The sequence below is a fragment of the Rana temporaria genome, chromosome 12 (genome assembly GCF_905171775.1).
Source record: "Rana temporaria chromosome 12, aRanTem1.1, whole genome shotgun sequence".
NCBI classification, from domain to species: domain Eukaryota; kingdom Metazoa; phylum Chordata; class Amphibia; order Anura; family Ranidae; genus Rana; species Rana temporaria.
The window spans coordinates 103,658,798-103,675,839 of record NC_053500.1 but is presented as its reverse complement, the minus strand read 5'-3'; the positions used below and the strand labels follow the sequence as shown (position 1 = coordinate 103,675,839).

General features: G+C 45.7%; 1 protein-coding gene across 11 annotated transcripts in view; it reads left to right on the top strand.

Moving 5' to 3' along the window:
- Positions 1–311: 311 nt before the first annotated feature.
- LOC120918448 (exocyst complex component 7-like) overlaps positions 312–17,042 on the top strand; it is a 93,974-nt gene continuing 77,243 nt past the window's right edge. For all 11 annotated transcript variants that reach the window (XM_040330024.1, XM_040330020.1, XM_040330022.1 and 8 more), the window contains exons 1-5: positions 312–478; positions 5,094–5,159; positions 5,241–5,425; positions 13,761–13,866; positions 14,108–14,330. In XM_040330024.1, the coding sequence (XP_040185958.1) occupies positions 419–478; positions 5,094–5,159; positions 5,241–5,425; positions 13,761–13,866; positions 14,108–14,330 (640 nt within the window). In that variant the 5' untranslated portion in view covers positions 312–418. The remainder of the gene's footprint in view (positions 479–5,093; positions 5,160–5,240; positions 5,426–13,760; positions 13,867–14,107; positions 14,331–17,042) is intronic.

Here is a 17,042-nt window from a genome sequence, read left to right as displayed (position 1 = left end):
TATATAATGTTATCACTGAAATCTCATGAATTTCACTGCAATTCAAGGAAACTACATATCTCCAGCAATGACAACTTTTCATTCCCCTCAGATGTATTGAGAGCTCTGTCCTCATATATAATAACCGCGCCTGACTCATGAGGAGAGCGCTCTGTCTGTGTATATCCGTATATACTGCCCGCTGTCATCTGCACGAAGTATCCCCACATTACACCTATACCGCCTCGACCAATATGGCGGCCGCTCCCAGCCTTCGCCACCACCAACATGGAGGACCTTATGCAGACGGAAGTGGGAGGTGACCTTTGGGCGGAAGTGAAGCTTGTTGACATCTGACGCTGGAGCTGCCAGGAAGGGTGGAGAGGGATCCATTCCATAGCCGGTGTTGGTATTATTGTCTGCACGATTTACCAGAAGAATGATCCCGAACGAGGAGACCTCGGGCCGGAAGAAGGAGATAGAAGGGAAGCTGAAGCAGGTTGTGTCCCGTTTATCCCTCAGGGGGAGGAAACCTGTGGACAGGGCTTTGTACCAGGCAGACATGGATGGAATATTTCTCCTGGGATGAATACATGTCATTAGTAAATCCTGAGTGCTGCCATAGCTGGAATCTCCTTCTGAATTGTCTGAATGTCATGCTGATCCCTGGGCTTTATTACTGTCTGACCTGATTTGGAGCACAGACAAGGAATGATCTGGGATGTGTTTGGACCCAGGATCTAACCCTACATGTGAGATCCTACCGGGAAGTGGTTACCTGTATGTGCCAATCATCTATGGCAGGAGTAGGCACCCTGGGCCCTCCAATTGTTGTGGAACTACATTTCCCATGAGGCATTACAAGGCTGGCTGTTACAATTACTCCCAGAGGCATAATGGGACTTGTAGTTCTGCAACAGCTGGAGGGCCCCAGGTTGCCTAGCCCTGATCTACGGTCATGGTATTCTCCACCCCGTTGCTGCATGTATACACACCAAGATGTGGGGGGTGGGGAATTCCCCCGGGCGCAGATGATTGGCCCGTACAAGTGACAGCTTCCTGGTGGGATGGGATCCTGGTCCAAACACACCTCAGCTCATTCACTTCTCTAATAGTATAGGTCAGTGACTGAGAAAGGATTGAAGCCAGAGGATCAGCATGATGGGAAAGTAGACTGTCCAGAATAAGGATGAGCTCCGGCGTGTTCTCATAGAACACGTGCAGAGCCCGCCAGGAAGTTGGCACCCGCGCTGCGCTAATCACAGCCAGGCAGACATTTCACGATCTCTGCAGCCGAGCATCGGACAATGTCTGCCTGGCTGTGATTAGCGCAGCGCGGGTGCCGACTTCCTGGCGGGCTCTGCACGTGTTCTATGCGAACACGCCGGAGCTCATCCTTAGTCCAGAAGCAGTAACTGCCTATATACCTCTATCTCAGAAGGTTTACTTTAAAGCAGAGTTCCACCCAAAAATGGAACTTCCGCTTTTTGCAACCCTCCCCCCTCCGGTGTCACATTTGGCACCTTTCGGGGGGGAGGGGGTGCAGATACCTGTCACGCCGCTGTCTCCTGGGAAACACACTGGTCCCAGGAGAGAGTGAGGATGGCTTGCGCATGCGTAGTAGGGAACCAGGCAGTGAAGCCGCAACGCTTCACTTCCTGATTCCCTCACTGAGGATGGACCTCCGCTTTAAAGATGAACTCTATCCAATGACATTTTGACCATTAGAACATTTCAAATAAGTGACTTTTAAAGGGTTAGTTAAATTTTACAAAAAAACTACCTTTGCAGCTAAGGGGTGTTTGTAGATAACTGTGCAGCTCTGACTATAGGTGAAGGATTCCCTTTCCTATAGGTGCAGGCCATTTACATACCACCTGAATCCTGACTGGAATACTCCTAGGGCGTTGCTAAGTGGGGCAAAGCCCTCATTCACATTGAATGCGGCCTGTGAAATTGTGCAACTTTATCTGAAAACGCACGATTTCAAAGCCGCATGTGAGAGATCTGTGCAGCTTCATGTCGCACCCAAAATCACCAAAAGTAGTGCAGAAACTACTTCTTAAATTGGTATGGCGCCGCAAATTTGGCATTGCACTGATTGGTGCCATGGCTGCCAGTAGGCTGCGACTTTTTTAATGCAATTTGATCGGTCTCTCTTAAGAACCCTGAAATCTCACCAAAGCCCCCCCCCCCCACAACAGGACTAAAAAGAAAGAAAAAAATGCTGCTGTCGGCACTCTGCGTCCCCCTCCATGCTGCGTGTCCCCCCTCCTGCTGCTGTCCCCTTCTGCGCTCTGTTTCCCCTCCATGTCCTGCTCCACTCTCTCTGTCCTCGTCAGGATGGAGAGCGGAGGTAGGAGCCACTAAATCTGGCTCCTACCTGTTCTGAATAAACAGAATCAGTGATGATCACTGACTCTGTCCATTCATATAACTGAAACATCGTAACCTGTGATTACGATGCTTCAGTTTATGAATGGAGAGGGGCTTCTGTCTCCTGTCCATTCATTTTAGCTGAGGCTGCAGAGAAAGGGACTGGGGAATCTGTGTCCCTAGTCCCTTTTTCTGTCTCAAAGGTGAGATGTCAGGGGTCTGTTAAGACCCCTGAAATCTCACCCAAGCCCCCCACAGTGCTAAAAAAATAAATAAATAATAATAAAAAAAATGAATGTCACATGACATTAAAAAGTATTGATAATCGGTATCGGCGAGTACTTGAAAAAAAGTATCGGTACTTGTACTCGGTCTTAAAAAAGTGGTATCGGGACAACCCTACTGACGGGCACTGTTGAGGCTGCAATAATGGGCACTGATGAGGCAGCACTGATATGTAGAATTGATGTGCACTGATGAGGAGGCACTGATATGTAGAATTGATGTACACTGATATGTGGCACTGATGGGATACACTGATATGCGGCACTGATTAAAAGCTACTGATAGGCATTACTGATTGGTATCTGAAGGGCACTGACAGGCATTACTGATGGGGCACCGATTGGCACTTTGGGCACTGACAGGCGTTACTGATGGGGCACTGATTGGCAGCTGATGGGCACCTCTGATGGGGGCTGCGCTTATAATCAATGTGCTGATCGGCTCTCCCTGTCAGTGTGAACCGAGGAAAGCCATTTACCAGCACTTCCTGGTTCACGCTGCTGTGATTGGTCACAGCTGATCACGTGGTAAGGAGACAGGCTTCTTATCCACGGTCGGAGATGCAGCGGGCGCTCATCGGCATGTTATCCTGAAGGACGTCCTGTCAGAATAACAGAACTACTGCCCGGCCGTTATTCTGCTATAGGCCAGGTGGGAAGTGGTTAAATAAATTATTTTAAATACTGCACCATGAGAGTGTTATTTCCTCTCCCTCTCTATATGGCAAAACTGGAGCTTTGAATATGCCACACACACACACACACACACACACACTCTCTCTCACGGAATGGATGACAGCTACGGTTTGGATTCATTCCTGTGACCTCATGTATGACATCTTGGATTTTCCCATATGAGTATTTTGACTCCCTGTAAAAGGGGACAATTAAGTCTGGTGAGTGCATAGTGTGTCTGCATGCTTGTGGAGAGGAACCTTTCCTGTACTCACTAAGGACGTTATTCTCGTGTGGGATCTATACATGGACTTCACAATTTTTACATCATTTAAATGAAGGTGTAGTTATATTTAAATTTAGATAGAGCTGCACAGTTTGTTCTTATTTACAGACTACCCCTATCTGCATTAGCATTTTTTATTTATTTAAAAGAAAAAGTGAACTAACCCTTTAAAGCCCAGATGCAGGAATATCAAATATCCACCCCAGTAGTGGAGACCACCCCCTACACCTCACTAATGGCTACACCATTAGTGAGGGTCATGTCGGCTCTACTGTTAGTAGGCCTGACAGTTGTACAAGGTTTGCAGATATCCAGCTAGATGCCTCTCTTAAGTTGCACTGTGCCTTAGGGCCTGTGCACACTATTTTTGGTTTCTGAAGAGAAAGTTATGTTTAGATTGCTCCTCAGAGCACTTGCCTAGCATCCCTATTCATTTAAATGGGTCATGTTCAACAGGGGGTATATTTCCTGTGTGTACCCCTCGCCAATGCTTCTGCAGCTGAAAAGGGAGCACTTTTGGGGGGGCTGCAAAAATGTGGCACCCCTATGGCCTTTTACCGTCACTCACCCTCTATCCCAACTGCAAGTGTGAATGAGCCCCAAAAGATGATAGTTGACACTTCAGTTAATAGTGTTCTAGTTTTTGGGGTCAACATTGACAGCCTTCATGTTACTTTAAAGGGCGGCAGGCAATACAAAATGGGCCAGATTCAGAAAGAAGTTACGCTGGCGTATCTATTGATACGCCGCGTAACTTCTAGGATGCTCCGGCGTATCTTTTTTCTGTATTCAGAAAACAAGATACGCCGGAATTTTGCTAAGATCCGACTGGCGTAAGTCTCTTACGCCGTCGTATCTTAGTTGTATATTTACGCTGGCCGCTAGGTGGCGCTTCCGTCGATTTACGTGAGGAATATGCAAATTAGGTAGATACGCCGATTCAGAAACGTACGTACGCCCGGCGCATTTTTTTACGTCGTTTACGTTGGGCTTTTTCCGGCATAAAGTTACCCCTGCTATATGAGGCGTATCCTATGTTAATTATGGACGTCGGGTCAGCGTCGAATTTTCCGTCGATTACGTCGTTTGCGTAAGTCGTTCGCGAATAGGGCTGTGCGTAATTTACGTTCGCGTCGAAAGCATTGGCTTTTTGCGGGTTAATTTGGAGCATGCGCACTGGGTTACGTTCACGGACGGCGAATGCGCCGTTAGTCAAAAACGTCAAATACGTGGGGTCAGCCTTCATTACCATACAACACGCCCACTACATGGATAATTTGAATTCTGCGGGCTTACGCCGGACCACATACGCTACGCCGCCTTAACTTAGGGCGCAGGTTCTTTCTGAATACAGAACCTGCCTCACTAAGTTACGGCGGCGTAGCGTATCGGAGATACGCTACGCCCGCACAAATTTACGCCGGGCTATTTGAATCTGGCCCTATGTCTATGAGGTTGGTGACCACTGATTTACTTTTTTTTTTTTCTTTCAGGAGGAAGAAATGTTGACATTCATCAAAGAGAGTCTAGATAAGAGTGATCAGCTAACCAATAACATGGTGAGTATGAGGCAAGGAATGGGAGGTGGTTCATAGTGAATGATATGGGCTTTGCTAGAGCCTCTTGTGTCTATCTTCCAGGTGTCCATCCTTTCTTCCTTTGAGAGCCGATTAATGAAGTTGGAGAATTCTATCATCCCAGTGCACAAGCAGACAGAGACACTGCAGCGCCTACAGGAAAATGTGGAGCGTACCCTTTCCTGTCTGGACCACGTCATTAGCTACTACCATGTAGCCACGGAGACTGAGAGGGTTATCCGAGAGGGGTAAGAAAGGAAGGAATGGGGTTTCTTGAATGTGCAGTTCCTTTTTATTTTATTATACATGATGAAAAACAGATGGTAAGCATTGTGTACATACTTGTCATAGCCCATATAATTCATAGTTACATATTTAAAGGGTTTTGGCACCTAATTGGAAATATCAGAACTAGGGTTGTCCCGATATCGATACTAGTATCGGTATCGGGACCGATTCCGAGTATTTGTACTCCCGCAAATGCCCCCGATGCCTCATCCGATACTCGGCCCACCGCTACGCCGCATCCCCGCTGCCGATTGGTTAATATGGGCGGGGAACATTACAGCTTTCATTTGAATAGATGTAGTGTTTCCCCCTTGCTCGGGTGAACTGTCCAATCCCGAGCAAGGGGGAGTGTCTATACGCAGCGCACCGCGAAATACTACAGCTATTCAAATGAAAGCTGTAATGTTCCCCGCCCGTATTAACCAAGCGGCGGCGCGGCAGCATGTAGGTGGGGGGGACATGGCTGCATATATGGGGGGGGACATGGCTGCATTTGTGGGGGGACATGGCTGCATTTGGGGACATATTTAAAAAAAAAAGTATCGGTATCGGCGAGTACTTGAAAAAAAGTATCGGTACTTGTACTCGGTCCTAAAAAAGTGGTATCAGTACAACCCTAATCAGAATGCTCTTCTTAACACGACTGTCGCTAATTTAATTTAAAAAGCTCTGCCTGTAAAAAAAAGAATTCAAAGCATACCACGAGTATTGAATACCTGGTCCCCCTCTGTGTGCAGTGGTTCCGCCGAGCGGAAGTTAACCTCTCCCCCCCTCCCTCATTGCAATCTTCTGGGACATGTCACAGGCCCCAGAAGATTGCTCGGCCGTTCACAACGCACAGTGCTCGCCCACACTTGCAATGTCGGCGCCGCAGAGAGGAGGGGGGAAAGGACGGCCGCATCACTGGACCTTGGAACAGGGGAGTGTCTGTATTTAAAGTCAGCAGCTACACTTTTTGTAGGTGCTGACTTTCAAATGTAAAAATTTTTAAAACGTCGCCTATGGAGATTTTTAAGTACTGTAGTTTGGTACCATTCCACCAGCGAGTGCAAGTTTAAATAATGACATGTTAAGTATCTATTTACTCGGCATAACATCATATTTCATATTATACGAAAAATTTGGGTATTTATTATGATTTTTTTTTTTAAGTGTATTTAAAAATGAAAATTGTGTTTAAAAATCCACTGGGCATGTGACATAAAAAAAATCAATGACCGCCAAGTAATTATCTAGCAAAAAAATACAGATTAATTAATTAATTAATGTCAGAAAAAGGCTCGTTCAGAAAGTGGTTAGAATGCAGCACTGGCAGAAAGAAAGCTAAAAATTATTATCAATAGAAGGAGAGAACTCTTCTAGTGTACTCCATCTGTGCCTTTTGCGACTAGCGATTATCCCTCTTGCACATTGTAAGTGTGGTTTTTATACTTTATTTTTTTTATTGAATAAGCAAAACTAACTATACTATGGGTTCTGCCCCTCTATTGATTCTGGTGAACTACTGTATGAGTGATGTCAATATTGGCAGCTAAACACGTCGCATCACCAGTCATCTAGGAAGATGGAAAAGATCTACTATAAACCCCCTCACCAGAACTAAGCGTGTTAGACCCTCATGCACACCAGCAGGGGGTCCATTTTCTCTGGTGAGTAAGGGTACAAAAGGGGTGTGTGCAACACTTCACAGCATGAGGTTTTTTGGAGCACTTCAGCACTTTGTTTACTAACCCCTTCACGCCGACGTAATGCATATATGTGACTTTCTGCTTCAAGTGGTTATACCAGGGTGATGCCTGGCAGGCATTACCCTGGTACTGTTTTTTTTTTTGTTTGCTTTCTTGTAATATCAACAGATGTGGCCCCACAGCCTTCCATGGCTTGCCCGGGCTCTCCTGTCCCACCGGTAGGACCGAGCGACCAGCTGGCACGCCAGCCAGCTGCCTGGAGACCCGAACAAAGCCGGAATCTAGTAACCTGGTAGCAATGTTATGACATCGCTTCCGGTTTACTGGAGCCTTAACCACTTAACCCCCGAAACCATATTGCTGGTCAAAGACCAGAGCACTTTTTGCGATTCGGCACTGCGTCGCTTTAACTGACAATTGCGCGGTCGTGCGACGTGGCTCCAAAACAAAATTGGCGTCCTTTTTTCCCCACAAATAGAGCTTTCTTTTGGTGGTATTTGATCACCTCTGCGGTTTTTAGTTTTTGCGCTATAAACAAAAATAGAGCGACAATTTTGAAAAAAATGAATATTTTACTTTTTGCTATAATAAATATCCCCGAAAAATATTTATAAAATTTTTTTTTTTCCCTCAGTTTAGGCTGATACGTATTCTTCTACATATTTTTCTAAAAAAAAAAAAATCACAATAAGCGTTTATTGATTGGTTTGCGCAAAAGTTATAGCGTTTACAAAATAGGGGGTATTTTTATGGCATTTTTATTAATTTTTTTACTAGTAATGGCGGCGATCAGCAAATTTTTTTTTTTTTTTTTTTTCTCGTTTGGTACTGCGACATTATGGCGGACACTTTTGACACATTTTTGGGACCATTGGCATTTTTATAGTGATCAGTGCTATAAAAATGCATTGATTACTATAAAAATGCCACTGGCAGTGAAGGGGTTAACACTAGGGTGCGGGGAAGGGGTTAAGTATGTTCCTTGGGTGTGTTCCAACTGAAGGAGGGGGTGGACTGGCATGGGGAAATGACTGATCTTCTGTTCATACATTGTATGAACAGAAGATCAGCATTTTTCTCCCTGACAGGACCGGGAGCTGTGTGTTTACTCCTCCGGCGGCGCCCGCACGTGCCCCTAGTGGCCTGCGCGACAGCCTACGTATAGCTACGGGCTCTCGCGCAGGGGAGCCGACCTGCCGCTGTAAAGCGACGGCGGCTGGTCGGCAACTAGTTAAAGGGCGCCAGATTTAAAAAAAAAATGTCTATTCAAAACGTTTATTTACTAAAGGCAAATTTTACAAGAAGAATGTTCATTGTGAAATGAACATCTTTGGGACATAAGAACATTTCACAGACTATATTTTTATCATGTAATGCCAATATGAAATTTTTTTTGGGGAATGTCTTCCTAACCTGCCATCTAGAAATCATAAACTTATTAGAAAAGAAGAACTAAAGCACATCTAGGTGACCTTTTTGACAGGCGGAGATTTACATGAACAGCATGAAAGAAATCACTGGGGTTCGGTGCCCTTATTTTTTTAAGAATTTAACTAATAAGGCCTAGTTAAATAGTAAGGAAAATTAGAAAAATATAATAAAAAAAACCTAGCCGACATTCGGCCGGTGTGTATGGCACGACCAAAAAAGGCCTGCCAATCGGCATCCGATCAGCGCTCTCAGCCAATGGCAGAGAGTACTGACTGGTTTGTTCTGGCAGGGGGCGTCCATCTGTCAGAACACAATGTATCAGCGAGGAGAGTGCTGTATTAACATCAAATTGTTACAGGACTTCCTCCCGAGCTCTTCATTTTTTTTTTATTCAGCCCCCGCTGGGTTGAACCAAAAAAAAAAAAACTGATGGTGTATACCGGATTTTTTTTTTTTTAAAACATTGTTTATTAGTTTTTTACAAGTACAGGTACTTTGATCAAAAAGGAAAGGCACAGTAATTGGTACAATACATGCATATCATGGTAAGAAAAATGCAACCAACCCACATCCCACTACTGTACTTCCCACCCTCAGGAAAATTGCCCCGGTCCCTCAACGGAGGAACCGGAAAACCCGTTACTTTCAGGTACCCCATGCGGACCAAACGTGGCCGCATGTAATAGTTATCCTCCGCTCGTGGAGTTACCTGATAGGTACCAAACCATACCCCCAACACACACACACCCACCCTCAAGCATCCACCCGACCCAGCCCCCCCCCTCCCACACCCAGACTGTCCGCCTCCCACCTTCCCGACGATCGACAGAGCACCCAGAGCCTCACCCCCCCTAACCCTTCTATGGCTGAGAAAGTGGGGTATCCTTCCAGAAAGAGTCTGCAATATCCAGCCAGGGTTGCCAGATCTTGCCAAACTTTTTGGGGCAGGCCCTGCCTTTATATATGCATTTAAATATGGGTAAAACCTTATTCACCATACGATACAACATTTGAATGTCCGGGGCGGACGCACTCTTCCATTGTAACAATATCCGTTTCCTAGCATAGAACAAAATTATTCGTATCAGAGTCCGAGCATGCGTTGTAGGTATAGAGTCATTATGCACCCCCAGCAATCCGGCCTCCGGGGTGAGAGGAACCGGGAAGTGCAGAGTGTCCCCAAAAAAGGAAAACAATTCCCTCCAGTACGATGTTACAACAGGGCATGACCAAAACATGTGTAAGTAGTCGGCCTCCATGGAGTCACACCGAGGACAGGAAGCACTGGAAATCAGACCCATACGGGCCAACCTGGCAGGAGTGTAGTGTAGCTGGTGGATAAACTTAAATTGAACATATTGATCATTGGACCCAATCAGATCAAGGAAGCAAACCTCCGAGGCCTCCTCCCACCCCTCCTCGGACAGCCCCGGAATATCCACCTCCCATTTCCGCTGAGCATTCAGGAAGGGTTTGACCCCTGTCGACTGAAGGCGAGAGTAAAATGTTGTAACCAGCTTCCCCAAATCTGAGTAAGACATGAGTGCCTCTAGAGGCGATTCCGTGAGCTCCTGGGTCAGACCCTCAAATTGAGACCGTATTGCGTGGCGGAGTGACATATACCTGAATAGAGCTCTATCCGTTATCCCACTGCGTACCTTCAATTCCTCAAATGAAATAAACTTGTCCTGAACAAATTGGGTCCACCACCCAGAGTCTGGGTGGCCCAGGAGCTCAGGGAAGTTCGAATTCTGCCATAGGGGAGCCCTAGGAGACACCCTGCCCGCATCAGTAAGCACCCCATTACCCTCATGCCAGGCCAACCAGCTAACCTCTATCGGAGTCCCGGGAGCATCGTCCGGCTCTTGACCTAAGTAGGCCATCAACCAGCGAGTCCCTGGAGCCCACCAGATCAGTCAGTAGAGCGGTGGAACAGGACGGAGAGGCCTCCAGGAACCAGTCATAGACATATGTGAGCTGAGACGCTATAAAGTACTGTCTCAAGTTGGGACATGCCAAACCCCCATCCAGCTTAGCGGCCTGGAGAGAGGCCCTAGCAATCCGTGGGCTTGTCCCCTGCCACAGAAAAGTGAACAGGAGCGAGTTAAGCTTTTTAAAAAGTTTTTTCAATAAAAAAATTGGGGATGCCCGGAACACATACAAAAATTTGGGTAGGTAAATCATCTTAAAGATATTTATACGGCCTATGAGATTAAGTGGCAGAGAAGCCCAAGTTTTAAGCCTGGTCTCCATATGTGACATGATTGGGGTAACGTTAAGAGTTTCAAAAGAAGCCAGGTCTGCATTAATTTGAATCCCCAAATATTTAAAAGTAGGTTGAATGGAGAGTTTAGACCTAGAGAGGTAAGAGTAGTCAAGTGTAGGACCTATAGGGAATGCCACCGACTTCTCCCAACCCACCCTCAGCCCAGAGACCTTTCCGAACTCCTCCACCACGCTCCTCAGGGATACAAAGGACCGCTCCGTGCCATCCAGATAAATTAGGGCATCATCTGCGTAGAGAGAGATCTTCTCTGAGAGGGGGCCATAACAGATGCCACCCACCTCCGCCGTCTGCCGCACCGCCAGAGCCAGTGGCTCAATGGCCAGAGCGAACAGGAGCGGCGAAAGCGGGCAGCCCTGCCTGGTGCCCCTCTGTAAAGTGAAAACAGCAGATACATCTTTGTTAGTGCACACCCTGGCTCTAGGGTTGGTGTAGAGCAAACGGAACCACCAAATAAATTGGGCACTAAAGCCCATCCGAAGCATGGCCTCCCACAGGAAGGACCAGTTTACCGTGTCAAAGGCCTTCAACACGTCTAGAGACAGCACCAGGCCCCCTCTTTTAAGGGCCTCTGCCCTGTGAATATGCAAGTAGAGACGTCGGATGTTATCGTACGTACTCCTCCCAGGCATGAACCCTGCCTGGTCCCTGTGAATAAGGTGAAGAATAACCTTCTGCAGTCTCAGGGCCAGAATTTTTGCGAGCACCTTTACGTCACTATTCAATAGGGATATGGGGCGATACGACCCACACAACAGCTTATCTTTGTCGGGCTTAGGTAGCACCACTATCAGGGCCTCGCACATGGAGGAGGGAAGCTCACCCTCCTGCATCGCCTGCCCAAACAAGGAGTGCAGCCTCTGTGCTAGGTCCTCCGCATAATTTTTATACCACTCGGCGGGTAAGCCGTCCAACCCAGGGGCTTTGTTGGGAGGGAGTGAAAAAATAGCCCCAGTGACCTCCTCTACAGTAAGGGGTTTGTCCAGGATCGTAACATGTGATTCTTCCAGGACCGGGAATTGGAGAGATTAGAAGAATCCCAACGTATCCACCTCATCCGGGGGGGGGGGGGGCGGTGCGGCATATAGGTTCTCATAAAAGGTCTGAAAGGTTTGGTTTATAACTAAGGGGTCTGATGTGACAGAGCCATCCAGCAACCGAACATGAGGTGGTGTATACCGGATTTTACCTGTGTTTTGATCATTTTCTTTTCAGATCATTATGTTAACATGTGGCATTGGTTATTTGGCCACTGCAAGCCTGTTTTTAATAATCTTCACCTGGAATTGCTCTATTTTCTGCTCTCTCCAACAGATCGCTTTTAAACCCCAACGTCCATGCATTATTTTTTCTGAACTGACTTTTACATACAAAGTACCCCCTGAGTGGTTTCCTTGAATGACAAGCTTTGCCATATTCAGTTCAGATTTATGGGCCACTCTGTCACCTAAAATCTTCACAGAAGTTAGGCATGAAGTTTTGTGTTGCTGACCTTTTACATATTTAATATACAGTATTCCTCGGTTTAATGTGTTGTATGATGGAAGATAATAACCTTTATTCTTAAAGTGGAATTAAACCCTTCTACCCTTTACAGCCAAGGAAGGCTGCCTTCTTAGCCTCAGTTTGATGCGCAATTGCCATGGTGCTGCACATGTGTTGCAATTGAATATTATTATGATTTTTAAAGTACATTTATAGCCACTCTATCAGAGACGCAACAGGAAGTAAGAGGAAAGCTTTAAAAGTGATAGTTGTCACCATAATGGGGGTTTTGGGTTCTAAATAATAGGTTCACCATCTTGCTGTGATGAGGGCTGTAAGGCCCCTTTCACACGAGGCATATTTCAGGCGTTTTAGCGCTAAAAATAGCGCATAAATAACTCCTGAAATACTGCTGCCCCAACATTCTCAATGTGAAAGTCAGAGGGCTTTCACACTGAGGCGATGCGCTGGCGGGAGAAAAAAAATCTCCTGCAAGCAGCATCTTTGGAGCGGTGAGAGATGCGGTGTGTATACCGCTCCTTCACCGCTCCTTCCCAATGAAAACAATGGGACACCGCGGTAATACCACTGGCAATGCGCCTCTGCAGAGGGGCATTGCCGGCGGTATTAACCCTTTTTCGCCCGTTAGCGGGGGTTAAAACCGCACCGCTAGCGGCCGAATACCGCCGCAATTCCAACGGTATATCGCCGCTATACCGCCACCGCACATACTGCCCCAGTGTGAAAGGGGCCTAAAGGTTTGAACTCCCCATAACTTTCAGTCTCAATGGCCATGGTGACCAGGATGAATCTCAAAGGCAGTAAAAAACGTAACGGTTTGGCTATGTATGCACCTTAAGACCCCATTCACACCTAAGCGTTTTGTACCTTGAAGCCTGAAGCTGCAAAACGCTGAAGGGGAAAAATATCTATTATTCTCTATGGAGATGGTTCACATCTCCACTCCAAAATGCCTGAAGCTCAAACAAGTTCTGGGCCTTTTTTTTTTTAGGCAGATTTAGGCGGTTTTCTGCTTTTTACATTGGTGATCTTTTGACCTTTTTAAATCGCGGTAAAAAAAAAAGCTATGCTCAGGTGTAAAAGGGGCCTAAATCTGTCGGTCATTTAAAGCAGTGTTTCCCAACTTCAGTCCTCAAGGCACACCAACAGGTCATGTTTTCAGGCTTTCCATTATTTTGCACAGGTGATTTGATCAGTTTCACTGCCTTAGTAATTACCACAGCCGTTTCATCTGAGGGAAATCCTGAAAACATGACCTGTTGGTGTGCCTTGAGGACTGGAGTTGGGAAACACTGATTTAAAGAAGTGTAACTCTTCATTTTGTGGTAGGTTCTTTATTTTATTTATTATGTATGGAAATCACTTGTCATACTTTATATCTTTTAGACCATCGGGACGACTAGAAGAATACCTAAGCTGCATTGCTAAGATTCAGAAAGCAGTGGAGTATTTTCAGGATAACAATCCGGACAGCCCTGAGTTAAACACAGTGGTACGTTACCAATCATACGCATGCTAAGAAACAATTATGTTTCAAAACTAAATAAATATTCAGAGCGTAAATGAACTAGACATGCTAATGGAGATCATAAATTAATCTTGTACTGCTATACTGACTTTTTTTTTTTTTAGCATTTTTTTTGCTCCCAATTTAAAGTTTATGTTCTCTATCTTATAACAAAGTAAATTTTTGGACATTTTCTATAGTGATTTGTATTACTCATATTTTACAGAAGTCGCTGTTTGAAAGAGGAAAGGAATCCTTGGATGCTGAGTTCCGTAACCTCCTTCAGAGACACAGCAAACCAGTCCCTCCTATTCTCATCTTGGACCTCATTGGTACAGATGAAGAGATAGAAGGACAAGAGGAGGGAATTCTAGAGCATCTTCCAGAAGGAATCTTACAAGACATCATACGCATCTCTCAATGGTTGATAGAGTATGGCAGAAACCAAGGTGAGTGCATATCGCTGAGGTTCTATAAAATAGTACAAGATTATTTACAATAGGCCATAGTTGTTTTCTCAAAGTGTATTTTATATATAGTGCATCCAGAAAGTATTCACAGCGCTGCACTTTTTCCACATGTATGTTGGTTTGTTACAGCCGTATTTCAAAATGGATTCAATTCATTCTTTTCCTCAAAATTCTACAAATAATACCCCATAATGACAACATGAAAGAAGTTTGGTTGAAATCTTTACAAATTTATTAAAAATAAAAAAACAAACAAAAAAAATCCCATGTACACATGGGATTCACAGCCTTTGCTCAATACTTTGTTGAAACACATTTTGTCACCAATTGCAGCCTCAAGTATTTTTGAGTATGATGCTACAAGCTTGGCACACCTATTTTTGGGCAGTTTCTCACAGTGGGCAAGATTCACAAAAGAGATACGACGGCGTATCTCCTGATACACCGTCATATCTCTGAGATACGATTGTCGTATCTATGCGCCTGATTCATAGAATCAGGTTACGCATAGATAGCCCTAAGATCCGACAGGTGTAAGTGACTTACACCGTCGGATCTTAGGCTGCAATTCTAGGCCGGCTGCTAGGTGGCGATTCCATTGCGGTCGGCGTAGAATATGCAAATTACTAGTTACGCCGATTCACGAACGTCTGCTTTGCTCGTCGCTCTAAATTTACGTCGTTTCCATAGAGATACGTCGCGTAAAACTAAGCATGCCCTCTAGGTGGTCTAACCAATGTTAAGTATGGCCTTCGTTCCTGCGTCAAATTTTTAAATTTCACGTCGTTTGCGTAAGTCGTCCGTGAATGGCGCTCGACGCCATTTACGTTAACGTCGAAACCAATGACGTCCTTGCGACGTCATTTAGCGCAATGCACGTCGGGAAATTTTAGGGACGGAGCATGCGCAGTACGTTTGGCGCGGGAACGCGCCTAATTTAAATGGTCCCCGCCCCATTTGAATTAGGCGGGCTTGCGCCGGGCGGATTTACGGTACGCCGCCGCAAGTTTACAGGTAAGTGCTTTGTGAATCAGGCACTTATGCTGTAAACTTGCGGCGGTGTAACGTAAATGGGATACGTTACGCCGCCGCAGCGTAGCCCATTTCTACGTGAATCTGGCCCATTGTTCTTTGCAGGACCTCTCAAGCTTCATCAGGTTGGATGGGGAGTGTCGGTGCACAGCCATTTTCATATCTATCCAGAGATGTTCAATCGGGTTCAAGTCTGGGCTCTGGCTGGGCCTATAAAACACATTCACAGAGTTGTCCTTTCGCCACTCCTTTGTTATCCTGGCTGTGTGTTTAGGGTCATTGTGCTGTTGGAAGATGAACCTTCGCCCTAGTCTGAGGTCCAGAGCCCTTTTCATCAAGGATGTCTCTGTACATTGCTGCATTCATCTTTTCCTCAATCCTGACTAGTCTCCCAGTTCCTGCCCCTAAAAAATCATTTGTACAGCATGATGCTGCCATCGCCATGCTTCACTGTATGGATGTTATTAGCCAGATGATGAGCAGTGCCTGGTTTCCTCCAGACATGATGCTTGCCATTCAGGCCAATGAGTTCAATCTTTGTTTTATCAGACCAGAGAATTTTGTTTCTCATGGTCTGAGAGTCTGTCAGGTGCCTTTTGGCAAACACCAGACGGGCTGTCCTGTGCCTTTTACTGAGAAGTGGCATCCATCTGGCCACTCTACCATACAGGCCTGATTGGTGGAGTGCTGCAGAGATGGTGGTTCTTCTGGAAGGTACTCTTTTCTCCACAGAGAAATGCTGGAGATCTGTCAGAGTGACATTGGGTTCTTGGTCACCTCCCTGACTGAGGCCCCATACACACATCCGAGAAACTCGACGAGCAAAACACATCGTTTTGCTCGTCGAGTTCCTTGTGAAGCCGCCGAGGATCTCGGCGAGCCAAGTTTCCCCATTGACTAACGAGGTAATAGAGAACATGTTCTCTATTTGGCTCGACGAGTTTCTCGTCGGTTTCCTCGGCCAAAAGTGTACACACGACCGGTTTCCTCGGCAGAATACGGCTCCCATCGAGTTTCTGGCTGAATTCTGCCGAGAAACTCGGTCGTGTGTACGGGGCCTAAGGCCCTTCTCCCGCGACCAATCAATTTGGCCGAGTGGCCCGCTCTAGGAAGAGTCCTGGTGGTTCCAAACTTCTTCCATTTACGAATGATGGAGGCCATTGTGCTCATTGGGACCTTCAATGTTGCATACATTTTTCTTAATCCTTCCCCAGTTCTGCGCCTCGATACAATCCTGTCTCAGTGGTCTACAGACAATTTTTGGGCTTGGTCTGTGCTCTGACATGCACCGTTAACTGTGGGACCTTATATAGACTTTCTAAATCATGTCCAATCAACTGAATTTACCACAGGTGGACTCCAATCAAGTTGTAGAAACATCTCAAGGATGATCTGTGAAAACAGAATGCATTTGAGCTTGAGCTTTTTTTTTATAAATTTGCAAAGATTTCAAACCAAGTTCTTTCAAGTTGTCATTATGAGGTATTGTTTGCAGAATTTTGAGGAAAATAATAAATTTTATTAATTTTGGAATAAGGCTGTGACATGACAAAATGTGGAAAAAGTGCTGTGAATACTTTCCGGATGCACTGTGCTTACAGACTGTAAACCACAGGTTTTCAGAAATGCTATCCAAACAGTTAAAGTACATCTGTCAGC